The sequence below is a fragment of the Trichoderma virens genome, assembly GCF_000170995.1.
Source record: "Trichoderma virens Gv29-8 chromosome Unknown TRIVIscaffold_76, whole genome shotgun sequence".
Taxonomy (NCBI): domain Eukaryota; kingdom Fungi; phylum Ascomycota; class Sordariomycetes; order Hypocreales; family Hypocreaceae; genus Trichoderma; species Trichoderma virens.
The window spans coordinates 271,452-286,197 of record NW_014013673.1 but is presented as its reverse complement, the minus strand read 5'-3'; the positions used below and the strand labels follow the sequence as shown (position 1 = coordinate 286,197).

Genomic DNA, 14,746 nt, shown 5'->3' with positions numbered 1-14,746 from the left:
CTCCTCCTACCAGCCAAAACACCAAAAGACATCGTTGACAGGACATTTTTTGCGCCCCTCAGGATTTGCCCAACTCATACGCCGCACCAACGTTCCCATTGTCCTTAAACCGTTCCATATAGACGTACAGACCTAAAATGAAGAAAAACAAGACGTAAAACATAAAACATAAAACATAAGAGAGTGAGTGAGTGAGTGAGCAGTCGTTAAAAGATGCACCGTTTCATGAACCGCCCTTCAAGGCCGCGCCGATGGAAACGCCTCTTTCTACAGGAGCATGGTATGCGCCAATACTTTGAAATCCTCTAAATGATATTCAGTCAGTGTCAAAATTAGGAGAAAATGATACATCAAGACGTGTAAGGGTATTGTAGATACGTACTTCATCAAATCAAATCCTTGTTCTTCCTCGGCCTCATCCGCAGCATCTGAAGGTTCCTGCTGGCCAGATTTCTGCGGTCGAGACGGACTACTTGGCGGTGACTTGCCAACCGCAGGGGGGCTACTGCTTTGAGTACGTCCCTCTCTAGCAACTCGCGATGGACTGACTTCGTATGGCGCCAGCGGCTTCAGCGGCGTGCTGCCAATGTCGGCATATTTCCAAAAGGGCGCCGGAGAGCTGGTCGGCATATGCTGGCTGGGCCGCTGCGCAGTGCTGGGAGGTGCAAGCTTGGGATGGACCCTCGGCGGCGCCGGCGTAATGAATGACGCATTATCATCTTGCATATACGACGACGTCAGGGTCGGCGACTGAGGATGGAACCCAGAAAAGGATGAGTCGCCTGCCATTGATTTTCTTGGTCGCGGCAGGGGGCTTCCGTCCGCAGTCAAAGCCGAGCTCCGGTCCGTTTGTCGCCCATATCCGCGATCCGGCGTCGACTGTATGGCGCGGAGGGATGATTGAGGGGGCGGCGATACAAGCGACGATCCTCGCCTCTTTTGCGCGGATGAGGGATCCCGCGCCAGGATATCTTTTGGGCCGTGGGTAATGTAATTCAACTGGCTCGGTGACGATGGCACGGACGATCCACGGTGGCCTCCACGTCCTATTTTGTACGCATTCCTCACCATTTCGTCCCGCGTCTCGGGAACGATGTGCCACTTCATTCCTTTTCCAGGCTCGTCGGTAGACCGGGCGACCTTGTCAAACGATTTATTAAGCGACAGGTTGTGTCTAATAGAATTCTGCCTCTCAAGGTCAGCGCGCGTCAAAACAAAAACAAAACATGCCGATGCAACCAAGCTACTCACCTGCCAACCTGCCGCGTGCTGGTGACGATAATAGGAATAGCTGTTCATGATAAAGTTATAGATGCCATTTAGATTGAGCTTGCCGTCTGGCGCATTGAGAATGGCCTGTGTTATCATCTGGGCATAGCTGTACTGGGGCTTGATATGCTGGTTGTCATCAAGACTAAGGTCTACACCACTGGCTCCAAGAAGGCCTCCCGGAGTGCTCGCTGCGGCGGGAGACTTGACAATCGTCGCCGCGCTACGGTCCTGCGATGACGTCGGCGTACCGGGCCTCTTCAAATCTACCTTGGCCGGCGTGCCCGGGGCGTACTGGCGAGGCTGCGCAGCCTTTGGCGTATCGGTGCCCCGTCCGCACCGCTGGAGAAAGGTGGGATGGATATGCAGCCCACTGATTTCCGAAGGAAGCACAAACATCATCTCGACGTTGCCAATCTCGACGACCTCTCCACTTGTCAGAGGGTGCGAGGTCTGCGGCTTGATTATCTGGCCGTCCACCTTGGCGCCGTTGCGGCCCTTGACGTACAGCATCCAGCTCTCGTCGTCGGCGTCGAACGTGATCGTCGCATGCTCGCGCGACACCATCTTGCCCGGGCCGAGATCGATATGCACGGCATTTTCATCGCTGGCCGGCCCGGCATGAGACGGCTCCGGCGCGCGCCCGATATTGACGTTGAGCTTGGTGATGTAGTACGTCCAGTCCTGCGCCGCGATCTTTGCATATGCCTTGACGCCGTCGCCGTGGGCCTCGTGGATGGCGTTGGAATGGTCCTTGCTCGCCTGGACGGGCTGCATCCGGAGCTGCTGCGTCACCTGCGCCACCAGCTGGTCGTTGTCGGCTCTGGGCGACGACGAAGACTCCTGCGCTTGCGACGGAGCGCCGGCTGGGACGGTGTCGGCCTGGTCTGGCGAGGGAGCTCTCTTGCGCCGCTTGGCGGGACGGCTGGGCGACGAGCTCTCGAGGTCTGCGGCGATTTCCTTGTCCTTGCGAAGGTCGCGCCGCCCGCGCTGGCCTCTCTTGCCCGATGGCGGCATCGTCGGCGTGTGTATGGAATCCTGGTGCTCGAGGGCCAAGGTTGGAGGGGGAGGGTCGTTTGCGAACTCGAAGCTGCGGAGATCTCGCTGGAGAGCTTAGAATAATATTTTTCTTTTTTTTTTTCTTCCTGCGTCTTTGCTTGATACTCGCTTCAACAGCCGGCGGGCGGTCGGACGACGGTCTGAAAGCGGCGCATGCGAGGCTCCAGAGCCTGCGGTCAAGTTTGTGCGCCCCAGGCTGGCATTTAAAGGAAAAATGCGGTGCTTGCAACTAAGAGGCAATGAATCAATCTAGAGCTGCCATAATTCTGATGGCTTGCTCAAACACAATCGCGTTCGCGTCGGGCGACCCACCACTTTAGAGGTGGGAACTTTAAAGTGGCCAGAGGTACCTGGGTACATGTACATGCGAGGCTGGTATTTTCGTTAAGTGTTGGATGCAGGGCGCAGCAGCAGAATCACGGTCAGCAGCTACCTGGGGTACCTGTTGGAGGGCGTACATGTACTGTAAGGCCTCAATGTTCTTTGAGAGTCTCAGACATGCGTGCTGGAATTCGCTCATGCGACGAGAAACCTTGGGATTCTCTGCCTGTTATCCCTTGTGACCAAGTACCTTTACCCTTCAGTACGAGTTTCAGGTACTTGGAACCTACCGATCGATGTACAGTACAGTGTCATTCAAAATGTAAAACAAAGCTTTGGAACACACACAAAAAAGGGCAAGGCTTTTACAGAGTTTGAGTACGTCCAAGTTACAAGCAGCGCTGCTGTCACAAACACATCTGATACTTGTACTTGCGCTGTACTTGCGCTGTACCATGTATTGTATCGCATGCTCAGGGATCCGATCGCTTCGACTTGGCCAAAACACAGACCAGGTTGCTCGAGCTCGATACCTTGCCAGTGCCTTAGCATTAGCACCTTTCATGCATATCATCCCTGCTGCTTTAGCGCCGGCCCGATGCTCTGAGGCGGAAAATTGCTTTTCCTATCCGCAAGCCTTAAGCTGCGCGCGCATCCTGGCCAAGCCAAAGTGGTGGGATTTCTGAACTCTGGCAAGCCGATTATTTGACATTTTGGACGTGTTTTTTTTTGTTCCCTTTTTTTTTTACGCAACGCAACAAAAAAGGCGGGCATCGGCAGTGCATTTGCCTGCTACAGTCTCTTTCGAAGCCACCAAAGCAACAAGCCGCCCAAACATCACCCAGCAGAACTATACGAAAGCCTCGTATCCAACTCGGATACTCACACTCTCTTGGCTGGAGACGATGCTATTGAGCCCATCGGCTTCGATCGCGATACATCATGGCTAGCGAGCAGGTCTACGGCGTCACGCCACCAATCTCCGTCACCCTCCCCACCGAGGCAGAGAAGCGTGCCAGCGATGCCCTCATCGAAGAACTTCGGCGCCAGAAGACTTTCGAGAGCCCATCAGACACGGACAAAAGGCATGTCGAACGCGCGCGGCCGCATACCTTAGTCCTTCTCGCTGACTGTCTGAGTCATTTAGATATAAAGTTCTTGCTTCTCTGCAAGAGATTTGCAACGAATTCGTCCGAAAAGTAGCCAGGGAAAAAGAGCCGAAAAATGAAATCCTCATCAAAAACGCCAGGGGCAAGGTGTTCACGTACGGCAGTTTCCGCCTTGGGGTCTTTGGACCTGGCTCGGATATCGACACGCTCATCGTCGCGCCCAAATACGTCACTCGAGAGGACTACTTCAAGCACTTCCCCGACCTGCTCGTCTCAATGGCGCCTCCAGGATCCATCACCGATTTGACCGTCGTCACGGATGCCTTTGTGCCCATTATTAAATTTGAGTACTCCGACATCAGCATTGATCTAATCTTTTCTAGAATTATACAAAAGCAAATATCCCCGGACTTCGATAATCTCAAAGATTCCAGCTTGTTGCGCGGTCTAGACGAAGCGGAGCTGCGATCCTTGAACGGCACTAGAGTGACGGACGAGATTCTTGCTCTAGTTCCCGAAGAGAGCACGTTCAAGCTTGCCCTGCGAGCCATCAAGCTATGGGCGCAACGTCGGGCCGTCTACGCGAACATTATGGGTTTTCCCGGCGGTGTCGCTTGGGCGATGCTGGTGGCTCGTGTTTGCCAGCTGTATCCCAAGGCTGCCACGTCAGTCATAGTCAACAAGTTCTTCTTGGTCATCGGCCAGTGGCGATGGCCACAGCCCGTGCTTCTTAAACCCATAGGTAGCGGTCCTCTTCCAGTCCGCGTGTGGAATCCCAAGGTACGTATTTGAAGGACTACCCCTGGTCATCTTTAGATACATGCTGACCCGGCTACTGCTCCCTAGGTTTATAAAGGCGATTCGTTCCATCTGATGCCCGTCATCACCCCAGCCTACCCTTCGATGTGTGCAACATTCAACATTACTCGATCCTCCATGTCGGTTATTCAACGCGAGCTTCGGCGCGGATTGGAAATTTCTGAGCAGATCATGGTTGGCAAGAGGCCGTGGAGCGACTTGTTTGTCAAGCATACGTTTTTCACGTCTGGCTATAGATATTACATCTCCGTGGTGTCTGCAAGCAAGGACAAGGAAGCCCACAAGGTATGGTCGGGATATGTAGAGTCCAAGGTTCGTATGCTTGTGCAAAAGTTGGAGCAGCATCCCTCAATTGCACTTGCACATGCGTTCAACAAGGGATATGATCGACGACATCGGTGCAAAAACGACCACGAAATCGAGCAAGTGCAAGAGGGTAGCCTCGAGTTCATGATCAAGGAAGAGAGTGGCAGTCAGTCTGGCGAAATAGAACCCAAGCCAGAAGTGAAGGATGGCTCTGCCGAAACTTCGTCCCCAGTCGAGGTCTTCACCACTACTCACTATATTGGCCTCGAGCTGGAAGAGGGTATGTTTCCTCTTGCTCCATTCGTTGTCTTGGCCCTCCATCCATCGAATTCTTGTATGATGCTGATTTTACAGGTGCCAAATCTCTTGATCTATCATACCAGGTTGACGAGTTCAAGGTCCTGTGTACTCAGTGGAAAAAGTATCAGGAAGAGCTCCAGCCGTCCGTATCTCTAGGTGTGCAGCACGTTCGAAAGTAAGCTCTCCCACTGCTTTCTCCTCAATTACCAAGGATATGAGTTGATAGTCAGCAAAGCTTCAACCTCCCAGATGACGTCTTTGATCCCGGAGAAGAGAAGCCTCAGAAGAAGAGCGCTAAGAGCATGGCAAACAAAAAACGAGGCCCGCCAGAGGTAATACTATCGCATCGACTATTCGCCCCGCGCTGTGGGATGCGATACTTTCGTCCAACCTCCTGAGGAGGGAGAATGAATACTGACACATTGACAGGACAACCCCCCGCCGGCGAAGAGACAGCAAGCCTCGGTTGCAGCCGCTGGCTGACGAAAACAGACATTGTGTCTCGGTTCAAGCCTTGGTTTCGGTTTGGACAAATGTTTTGCTGAAATTTCACGCTGACGTTAAGGAAGTGGATGCGTTTCCCTCCCCCCATCCGCCGTAATTCTGGCTGTTCTTTACCTGGCAGCCCAATCCCTGCGACCTCACCGGCTTCGTGGTTTTCCAGTTCCCGTTATTTTTCCTTCTTTTTTCTTCTTTACTTCCCCCTTTTTCAATCTGTCCTTTTTTTTTAAAACGTATACCACCATACTGAGGCAGGCATACGAGGTACATAATTAAAATGGCGCCTAATCTGATATTAGCAGGACGATGAGAGCTGGTACTCGCGGTTTTACCGCCTCACACCGCATATTCTACGATTCCGTAGCGATTATCCTTCGGTCGTATCTACACTGACACAAGAGGTCTTCTGAGATGATTTTCTTTTTTCTTTTTTCTTTTTTTTCTCTCTTCAGATTTGCATTTAAATCCATACTAGGGGTTAAATTTAGATAGAGTTGGCTTGCCACGAATGCAATTATATTCTGAGACATTGAAAGCTCGCCTTTGAGGTGGTGATATTTGTGAGACAATGCTCCCTTGGTAATTACAAAGTACAGTACAGGTACTAGCTACCCCAGCTAGCCATGTTCCGTTCCTGTCCTTCCTTTGTCCGATCCATGTGCTTTTAGCATGGGCCCATTTTGTATGACTCGCATTCTTTGTGCCCGCTCCTTTACAAGATGAATCTCATCCCTGGTTTTGAAGTAGGTGAAAACGAAGTGGTGAGGTGAAACTTACAGCTTAAGTCCAGGGCCATTTCATCAAAGGTCGTCGTCATCCTCATCGCTGCCGCTCGACCAGTCATCCTCATAGGCAGCCTCGAGCTCCGCCAAGCCGTTGACCAAGTTCTCTCGTTCCTCTAGTGAGATGAATGGGGCTACTTGCGAGCGCAAGTTCCTCATCTTGTACACGATCGAGCCGTCTGAGGCCATCGATGTGCGTACCGGGATGCTTTCGCGGCCTTGGAGGTCGTAGTTGTATATTGAGGGGAAACTGTCGAGAAGGGGGTAGAGCAGAGAAGTTTCGTAGCTGAGAGGGGGTTTGGTTAGGTTTTTGTGTAGCTTCATGATGTATTTAATGACGCAGTCGTGCTGATTTTGTAGAGTTAATGAAGAAGGGGGGGGGGGGGGGGGGGGGCTTACTTTCGAACAACAGTGTTTCCGATGATGGGACGCTGGTTCGTCTTAGATTCAGCAGATTCTTTGCTTGAGTCATCGGATCCTCGAAGACATGACAGCCGGCCAAACGCCCGATTACTGCTGCCTGGCTTCTTGATTCCGTCTTTTGAACTTCCAATCTGTGACAAGCCCAGCTCTGGAGGCTCATCTGCGTCCAGTTCGGCCTGTGGCCCAACAGCCATGCGCATATTCGCCAGAGTTTGTCGGCCAGAGACATTCAAGCACTGCGCCATATCAGCCATGCCGAGAGGCTGCGAGCTCCCATCGAGACGCAACCGAGATTGCAGCGAGGCGCTCTCTGTAGCTGTGGCGAGAAGAGCAGAGACATTCCACGCCGAACTGCTGTCCACGGTTATGCCTGACGGAATACGAGTGTCTGGCACAGCCAGGGGCACCACCATGGAGGCCTGGGCACAGGCTTGGTTGAGACTCATGGCCGTGTTGGCCAGCCGCAGTCGTCGCTTTTCCCTCGCAATCGTCGCCACGGGACTCTGCAGCCCCCAGACCCAGATACACGTCTTGGGATGCTCATCCCGCAACATCTCGAGATACGAGCTGGCGAACCCTCCCCAGGCGTCGTCCAACGTGGTGTAGACCTGCACGCCCTGCATCTGGTCGCACTCCTCCACAAACGGCCGCCAGTCTCGGTCAACCATTTCGTTTTCCTTCTCCAGCGACTCGAACAGCTCGGTGCCCGTTTCGAAGCGCTCAAACGGCATGAGGCTGGAGTTCAACTCAAAGTCATAGAGCTGCACGAGCGACTTGGGGTGATAGTAGACCCGCGAATAGTCGGACCAGTACCGCACATCTGAGGCCTTGAGCTTGCCTGGCTTGACGCCAGCATCGAGATCCTTCTGGTAGTCGATTGAGGACAGCGGGCTTTGCTTATGAACCGCCGGTTGACCATGCCTATTTACATACGAAAAAGGCAACGGAACAGCACCTTAGCAAGTTGTATCACAAAGAACAGGAGAAACTCCCCAACGAAACATCTCATCAAGAAAACCCCCCAACCCCCATCCCCAGCTAAGAAACGCCCCAAGACTCACCATAGTGAAGCTAGAGCAACGTCATGGCCCGGCGCAACATCGTACATGGGATTGACCTTTCGAAGAGGCCCAAACGCGCCCTTCAAATCATAGACCACGGCCCGAGGCAGAAACGTGTCGGAGCCATCTTCGCCAATGCCAGCTCTCCAATGGATGTTGTGGTCCACGAGCGACTTTTCGTCTTCTGCATAAGTGAAGTAGGATTCTTGTGTGTTCCAAAAGTGTGTGGCGACGTAGTTGCTCAGATTCCCCAGCTGGAGGGTGACGATCTCACGCATAGCGTAGTATGTGTCCTATACAAAACTCAAGCAGAAACAGCGGTAAAAATATCAATAAGCTCCGGATGCTGATTTTGTGTCAAGCGCAGATGAAGGATGGCTGAATTTTCCTCACTCCGGAAGCTTTTCGCAACGACTACAGGGTAATTAATACAAGCTCGAAGCTTTCCTGGAGATCCGCCTGAAACTGTGTGCTGACTAATATTCACCAGCGACACAGCTTAATGAGAAGATGCAATATAAAACGGCATTGCTCTGTCTAGAGTCGTTTCGCAAATGAGCTAAATGGCCAATATAGATGGTGAAGATGTTGAATATTGGAGAGTAAAATTATTATATATCTAGACACATATACCGTCCACCTCATGATACGCTATTACAATTGTCGAGGTGTGATTTTACAGCCCTCATAATGCTGCCTGCAACAAGTGAGCAATGAATCTCCCCCAAGAAAAGTTGAAAACACAGACTTGAATATGAAGGGGCTAAAGAGAAAGAAGCAATGAAGTGGGGAGAAGAAGCCTCGGCCGTAACACCATGAAATACCTCAGCACCTCGACACCAATCCATCTGGACGAACAAGCCATGACGTGAAAAACCCGATGACTCCGATGCTGCTGACAAGCTCAAGAGTAACTCTGCTGTTACACTTGATTTGACTAGCCAGTCCCAACAGCCCGAGCGGATCCTGGTGCTGTGACACTACTTCCTGACGCTTTGATTTCTTGTGCTTCTGACGCCTTGATTTCTGATTCACTCTTGCCAGTGGCATGTCATTCATCGTCATACCTGGCCCGAGAAGTTGCATGGGTATCTCGCTAAGGCGTTCTGCCTCAAGACTCAGTCGCAAGCTCTCTGCCCAACTCGCCATTTCCAGGGGTCGATGGTACTGCTCAGGGAGGAAGGGACGCCCCCATGTGGGAGTGGACAAGGGGTACATGCTCATGGGCTGGCGGCAGATGAGCGCTGATTGCAGTGAGGAGCTGCTGGCTTTCTGTCGCCGCCATCTGACGCATTTGAGTGAGGCGGCATGCCGGAGTCTTGCGCTTCCATCCTGTGACATGAGCTGCTCCACGAGCCTATGGAGATCTGTAGAGACAAGAGGGCGTACATATTCTGAATTCATCAACACGCTGGCGTCCATTACATCGTAGTCAGAGTCGGAGATGCTCGAGACGGCATAGATATCCGATGAATCAGAAGACACTCCAGGGGCACTAAACGAGAAATATTCAACGTTCTTGTCACGCAGGCTATAATCGATGTTTTGTTTGGAAGCGATAGCATCGTCGTTGCTAATCTCATCGGCGCGGGCTAACAGGGGAATCACATTAGTTGTGTTTTGCAGCAGTCTGATTGTTTCTACATCTGCGGCTTCGGGGCCTATAGGTATCGTGTTAGAGTCAAGCATATTCAGTGTTTAGTGATCAACAAGTAACATACCGGTATGGGGCAGCAGATACAGTACTGCATCGACGATAGGCTCAGTCCCGTTGCTTAGAAGATTCCACAGGTCGCCATCACTGATTGGCCGGTGTAGTAATGGCATGAGCTGTGATTCGATATAACGAACGGCCGGATGCGCAGCCTCGGAAACTTGCTGTGGAGGGCAGTCCACAAAACAGAGATTACGGTCCAGCATCTCATCCATTGCTGAGCTTCTTCGCCTTGGGGCAAGAGAAGGGTCCAGCTCTGCTCTCCACCACGGGTAGGGGCGGGTGCTAGCATATACTTCGGACACTTGGCCCTTGTCGTGATTTGTAACGGGGTCAACATGAACAATATGCTCGCTGCACTGTGCGATAGCCGTGATTAGAGTTGATTTTCCGATCCCTATTATACTCTGGTTAGCAATCCCTTCCCCCCCAAGCATCAGAACCAAGGGAAACACACCATCTGGGCCTGTCACCAGAACCTTGAGCTTTCCCAGCGACTTTCCCGTGTCTGAAAATGGCCGGCGCCGCGGAACCGTTAGGCTGGGCATGATGAGCTGTGGCGTATGGCTTCCTGCGAGGCCATCTGTGGCATGCTGATAGAGGCCGATGCCGCCTTGGTGAGGGCCGATTAGACTTAGAGTGGAGCTGATTCGGCTGGCAGACATGGAGGCAACAGGCGAGCTCATGGGCGACGAAGTTGAGCTGATGACGGACTCGGGGCCGGGAGTCCCCAGCATGACGGGAGTCATTGGCCTGGAGAGGTCGTGAGGCGTCTCGCCGCCTGGCTGGGACGAGAGAGACGGTGAAGGCCACGAGATGGAGGTTGAGGCTGACATGTTGGATCGATGGCCGCTCTTGCCGGCGCGAGCATTTGGCTCATACTCGGTCTTGTACGGGAACCGCTGTGTCGGGAAGCTCATCTCGCTCAGATCACTGATTGAATCCTCGGTTCCGACAAAGTACGTCATTTGGGGAATCGTCGCATTTGGCGTCAAACTGTCGGGGCGCCCATGATGGGCAGATGCGCCGCCGCTGGCCGGAACTGGTCGCATGTTGTGCGCGAGTCTCCGGCAGTGGGCAGGTCTGGGAGAATCAAAGAACGACGATGTCTGGAGAGGACCGACCAAGCACTTTGTTGAAGCAAAAGGCGATGATGGCTGACGTGTGATTTAGAGTTGTTCGATCGTTGGGGAGACTTTCGGCCAGTGATTAACGCGACAGCGCAGTGTTGAGCAAGGTATGGGTACCGTCTCACCGAGTACTTTGCAAGTATCCTGGGTGGGCGTTGCGGTGGAGATACGTGACGAAGGAGAGCGGGGAACGACTTCCAGGTACTTTTTGCATCGTACTCCGTACTTTGTCCAGGGATCGGATGTAAGTCGTTCAGTTGAGTGACAGCCACTACTATATTGCCAGCTAAAGGTGCTCGTCTACCTAGGTATTCCCTCACGCCTCATCTCATTCGCTATTCGCGAAAAAAACCACTCACGAGGCCGCCTAGGTGCTGTACAGCTTTCCGCAATGCCCCGTGTCCTGCATCCGAAAGGAAGGGTGATGTGATACTGGCTGCATACCGCACTTCCAACGCAGTGACAAACTGCCCAAGCAGATGCAAGCTCGCACCCCGTGTTAGAAATACGCCCCTTTAAGACCCCTGGAATGCAGGGACAGCGCTCGACATTAGTAGATACGGCTTATCTAAGTGCATATCCGCGGCCCACAATAGCGGGGCAGCCTGATCCTCTTCTGTATTCCCATCTGGTGCTGCTAGCTTCCAGCCTCTTGGGGGAGACATCAACCGTTTCGAGTGTTGACTCATCTGGAGACAAGCAGACGAGCTGTTCGGTTGTCAGAGGCAAAGACGCGAGAAAGCACCGCCAAGATGGACGGCAAGAGACACCCCAGCTCGTTCCAGCAACTGGAGAAGCTCGGAGAGGGCACATATGCCACTGTGAGTCTGGTTCCCTCGCATCCCTCGCCTTGCGGCCCAAGAAGCACGTCGACTAACCGACAGCTGTTTGGCTTCTTGCTAGGTGTTTAAAGGGAGAAACCGCCAGACGGGAGAGCTGGTTGCTCTTAAGGAGATTCATCTCGATTCCGAGGAGGGAACGCCGTCGACTGCTATCCGAGAAATCTCGCTGATGAAGGAGCTCAAACACGAGAATATTGTCGGACTTCACGATGTTATTCACACCGAGAACAAGCTCATGCTTGTGTTTGAATACATGGATGGCGATCTCAAGAGATACATGGACACTCACGGCGAACGCGGCGCGCTCAAGCCCACGACAATCAAGTCCTTCATGTACCAGCTTCTCAAGGGCATCGATTTCTGTCACCAGAACCGAGTCCTGCATCGAGATCTCAAGCCCCAAAACTTGCTCATCAACAGCAAAGGATGCCTGAAGCTTGGTGATTTCGGTCTTGCCCGTGCCTTTGGCATCCCCGTCAACACCTTCTCCAACGAGGTTGTTACCCTGTGGTATCGTGCACCGGACGTCTTGCTCGGCAGTCGGACATACAATACGAGCATCGATATCTGGTCAGCTGGGTGCATTATGGCTGAAATGTATACTGGCCGACCCTTGTTCCCCGGAACTACAAACGAAGATCAGATTGTCAGGATATTCCGCATCATGGGCACACCCACCGAGCGTACGTGGCCGGGCATTACTCAGCTCCCCGAGTACAAGCCCACATTCCAAATGTACGCGACTCAAGATTTGCGAAACATTCTTCACGCCATCGACCCCAGCGGAATCGACCTGATTCAACGGATGCTGCAGCTTCGACCAGAGCTCCGCATAAGTGCTCATGATGCTCTGCAGCATCCTTGGTTCAACGATCTTGTTTTACAACAACAGCAACAGCAGCAGCAAGCAGCTCTGCAGGCTCAGGCACGGAGTTTCCAGCAGGCGGTCCCTTCACAAGGCTTCGACAACAATTACTAGGCATAGCCTGTGACGTATCCTGCTCGTCAGGATCCTGCGGGGCTGGCCTTTGGCAGCTGTAACTACATTGGCCAACCTCGGCCATTCTTCGATTGTATGGGAAAAAAAAATTGAAAGCCAACTCGTTATTACTCCTGGCTAGCGATCAAGACAGCATAATTGCATGCCTATATAAAATATGATCTACACATGTCCAGATGACGGTGTGGGAATACTACGGTCAGACTAGAGCTGTCGACAACAAATCCGGGCTTTGGCGGTGGCTGGATGATATGATATTACTGATACTGATAGTTTATCGGCCATGAATTTTTAGGGGGCAGGACAAGATATCCATCCTTTTTTAATAAGAAGCAAAAACCAAAAAAAATCTCATCTTGGGCTTCTCACTCCATCACGGGACAGGGGAGATTTTGCCATTGACTTTGTAGCGCTTGGATTCAGTGTCTATTGACAAGGCTACCATCTACAGGGCTCTTGAATTTACGTTTATTTGGCTCCTTGGACCACGTCTCGGCAAGGGCGGCTGTTTCATCTTCCTCGGGAGCGAATCCCAAACTCAGCCTAAGCTTCTGAATCTCGTCGCGTACCGCCTTGGCAACTTCGACTCTGAGCTGCACTGCCTCTGGATCGTGTCTCAGGAGATCGGGGTCGCCGCTTTTCTCGACAAGCCGCTTCCAAGCACTGCGATAGTGGCCAAAGAGGCTGTCGGTGTCGGTTGGTTTCCCAATCATGACTCGTACCCGCTGGCCTATGCGCGGCAGGAAACGCGGGAAGCCTCTCTCCTCGGGCATGATGTCCTGCGTGCCATGAATGAACATTGGGATAAACTCTGGGGCCGGGTCGCTCTCAAGAATCAGGCGGGATACGCCCCATTTGAAGTAGCGCAGGGTATTCTCGGGGTTCTGGTGGCAGCAGGCCTCGGGGAAGATGTGGACCCAGGCATAGTGGTTGGCTGCAAAGGCAGAGGGCGAGACGAAGGAGTCGGAGCCGGTGGTAGAAAAGGTCATGTCGGACGGCTTGATGACGGAGGAGGGGCTGGAGAGAAGCTTGATTGCCTGGGCAATGGTGGGCTGGTATAAGCCCCCTTGCGGCGAGTGCCACAAGCGGTGGGTGGGCAGCACCTGGCCGTAGCTGAAGAAGGCCGAAGTGAAGCGGTTCTTGAAGCAGATATCGTGGGCACCGAGGCCCCAGCGGAGGTTCTCGACATCGACGGCGTACCGCAGGGGGAGAATGCCCCAGATCAAGGGATCATCGAGCCTGGCTAGTTAGCAGAGTGATAACGCATTGACGGCTCTTCATTGAGACACCATACACGGAGACGTGGTTGCACACCGTCAGCAGGCCGCGCTCGCGCTGTCCGTTCTTGCGGCGGTCGAGCACGCCTAGCAGGTTGTCTAGCCCCGTAACCTCGACCTTGTTGAGGCCGTAGAGAAAGGCCCGCGATGCAGCCCCCACGGTGCTCATGACGGCCACCGAGGCAAACCGCCAGGGCGCGCCGGGCCGTGACGTGGGCGTTGGATTCGACGACATGAGCTGCGGCTACCTTAATGTTTGGCTGCTGCTTTGGCTCCGGCTCTGAGTTCCATGACAGGCACTTATGGAGGCCATGGTGGTGAGCAGCAACATATGGAGCAGATGGAGCCTCTTTTTTTTTTTTTTTTTTTTCTCTCTCTGTCTGTTCCTATTTTTTTTCTTGGGGAGCCAACAAAGTCTGGTGCTAAAGGCTGCAGCTAAGCCGAGCCCGCCAACAGCTACTCCAGCAGCTGTGCTTGTATAACTGCCAGTGATTGATCCAATACAATTGAAGATCCGGGGGGCCTGTCCGCTAGAAGCGCCCTATCAGGGTCCCGCTGGGTGCGCTGGAATAGCGCCCAATGCCTGGATCACACGCGCTCCGTAGTGGGCATGATTGGGCAATGGCCCGGAAGTGCACCTGCATAGAAATTTGGAAAGAGCTGCGGCCTGTTTTGCCCGAGGCCGGCATTCTCTGCTTTAGTACTAGTTCAAGCACAGCACGGGGTGGCTAATCCTAGATGGGCAGTATCATGACTTGCCCAAGCATCGCGCTGCTCCAAGCTAAGCTGCGATACTCTTTTGCACCTACATTCTACATTCTACATTACATAGG

The 14,746-nt window shown here is 52.9% G+C and overlaps 6 protein-coding genes across 6 annotated transcripts; 2 read left to right on the top strand and 4 right to left on the bottom strand.

Moving 5' to 3' along the window:
• Window positions 1–223: 223 nt before the first annotated feature.
• Window positions 224–2,286, bottom strand: TRIVIDRAFT_51092 (uncharacterized protein; the record flags this gene model as incomplete). Its single annotated transcript, XM_014099738.1, has 3 exons — window positions 224–305; window positions 383–1,185; window positions 1,252–2,286. 3 exons carry the CDS (start codon window positions 2,284–2,286, stop codon window positions 224–226), a joined length of 1,920 nt encoding a protein of 639 aa, XP_013955213.1.
• A 1,305-nt stretch (window positions 2,287–3,591) lies between these two features.
• TRIVIDRAFT_78180 (uncharacterized protein) lies at window positions 3,592–6,074 on the top strand (the record flags this gene model as incomplete). Its single annotated transcript, XM_014099737.1, has 6 exons — window positions 3,592–3,738; window positions 3,789–4,538; window positions 4,605–5,163; window positions 5,238–5,358; window positions 5,419–5,515; window positions 5,613–6,074. The coding sequence occupies 6 exons, from the start codon at window positions 3,592–3,594 to the stop codon at window positions 5,664–5,666; spliced, it is 1,728 nt and encodes a 575-aa protein (XP_013955212.1).
• A 148-nt stretch (window positions 6,075–6,222) lies between these two features.
• Window positions 6,223–8,305, bottom strand: TRIVIDRAFT_180778 (uncharacterized protein; the record flags this gene model as incomplete). Its single annotated transcript, XM_014099736.1, has 3 exons — window positions 6,223–6,752; window positions 6,866–7,810; window positions 7,951–8,305. 3 exons carry the CDS (start codon window positions 8,226–8,228, stop codon window positions 6,485–6,487), a joined length of 1,491 nt encoding a protein of 496 aa, XP_013955211.1.
• A 470-nt stretch (window positions 8,306–8,775) lies between these two features.
• On the bottom strand, window positions 8,776–10,716 carry TRIVIDRAFT_51177 (uncharacterized protein; the record flags this gene model as incomplete). Its single annotated transcript, XM_014099735.1, has 3 exons — window positions 8,776–9,611; window positions 9,672–10,061; window positions 10,122–10,716. The coding sequence occupies 3 exons, from the start codon at window positions 10,714–10,716 to the stop codon at window positions 8,776–8,778; spliced, it is 1,821 nt and encodes a 606-aa protein (XP_013955210.1).
• Window positions 10,717–11,478: 762 nt separating this feature from the next.
• CDK5 (uncharacterized protein) lies at window positions 11,479–12,974 on the top strand (the record flags this gene model as incomplete). The annotated part of the gene is made up of 2 exons (XM_014099734.1): window positions 11,479–11,615; window positions 11,698–12,974. 2 exons carry the CDS (start codon window positions 11,547–11,549, stop codon window positions 12,613–12,615), a joined length of 987 nt encoding a protein of 328 aa, XP_013955209.1.
• An 81-nt stretch (window positions 12,975–13,055) lies between these two features.
• On the bottom strand, window positions 13,056–14,082 carry TRIVIDRAFT_192485 (uncharacterized protein; the record flags this gene model as incomplete). The annotated part of the gene is made up of 2 exons (XM_014099733.1): window positions 13,056–13,817; window positions 13,951–14,082. The coding sequence occupies 2 exons, from the start codon at window positions 14,080–14,082 to the stop codon at window positions 13,056–13,058; spliced, it is 894 nt and encodes a 297-aa protein (XP_013955208.1).
• Window positions 14,083–14,746: the final 664 nt, after the last annotated feature.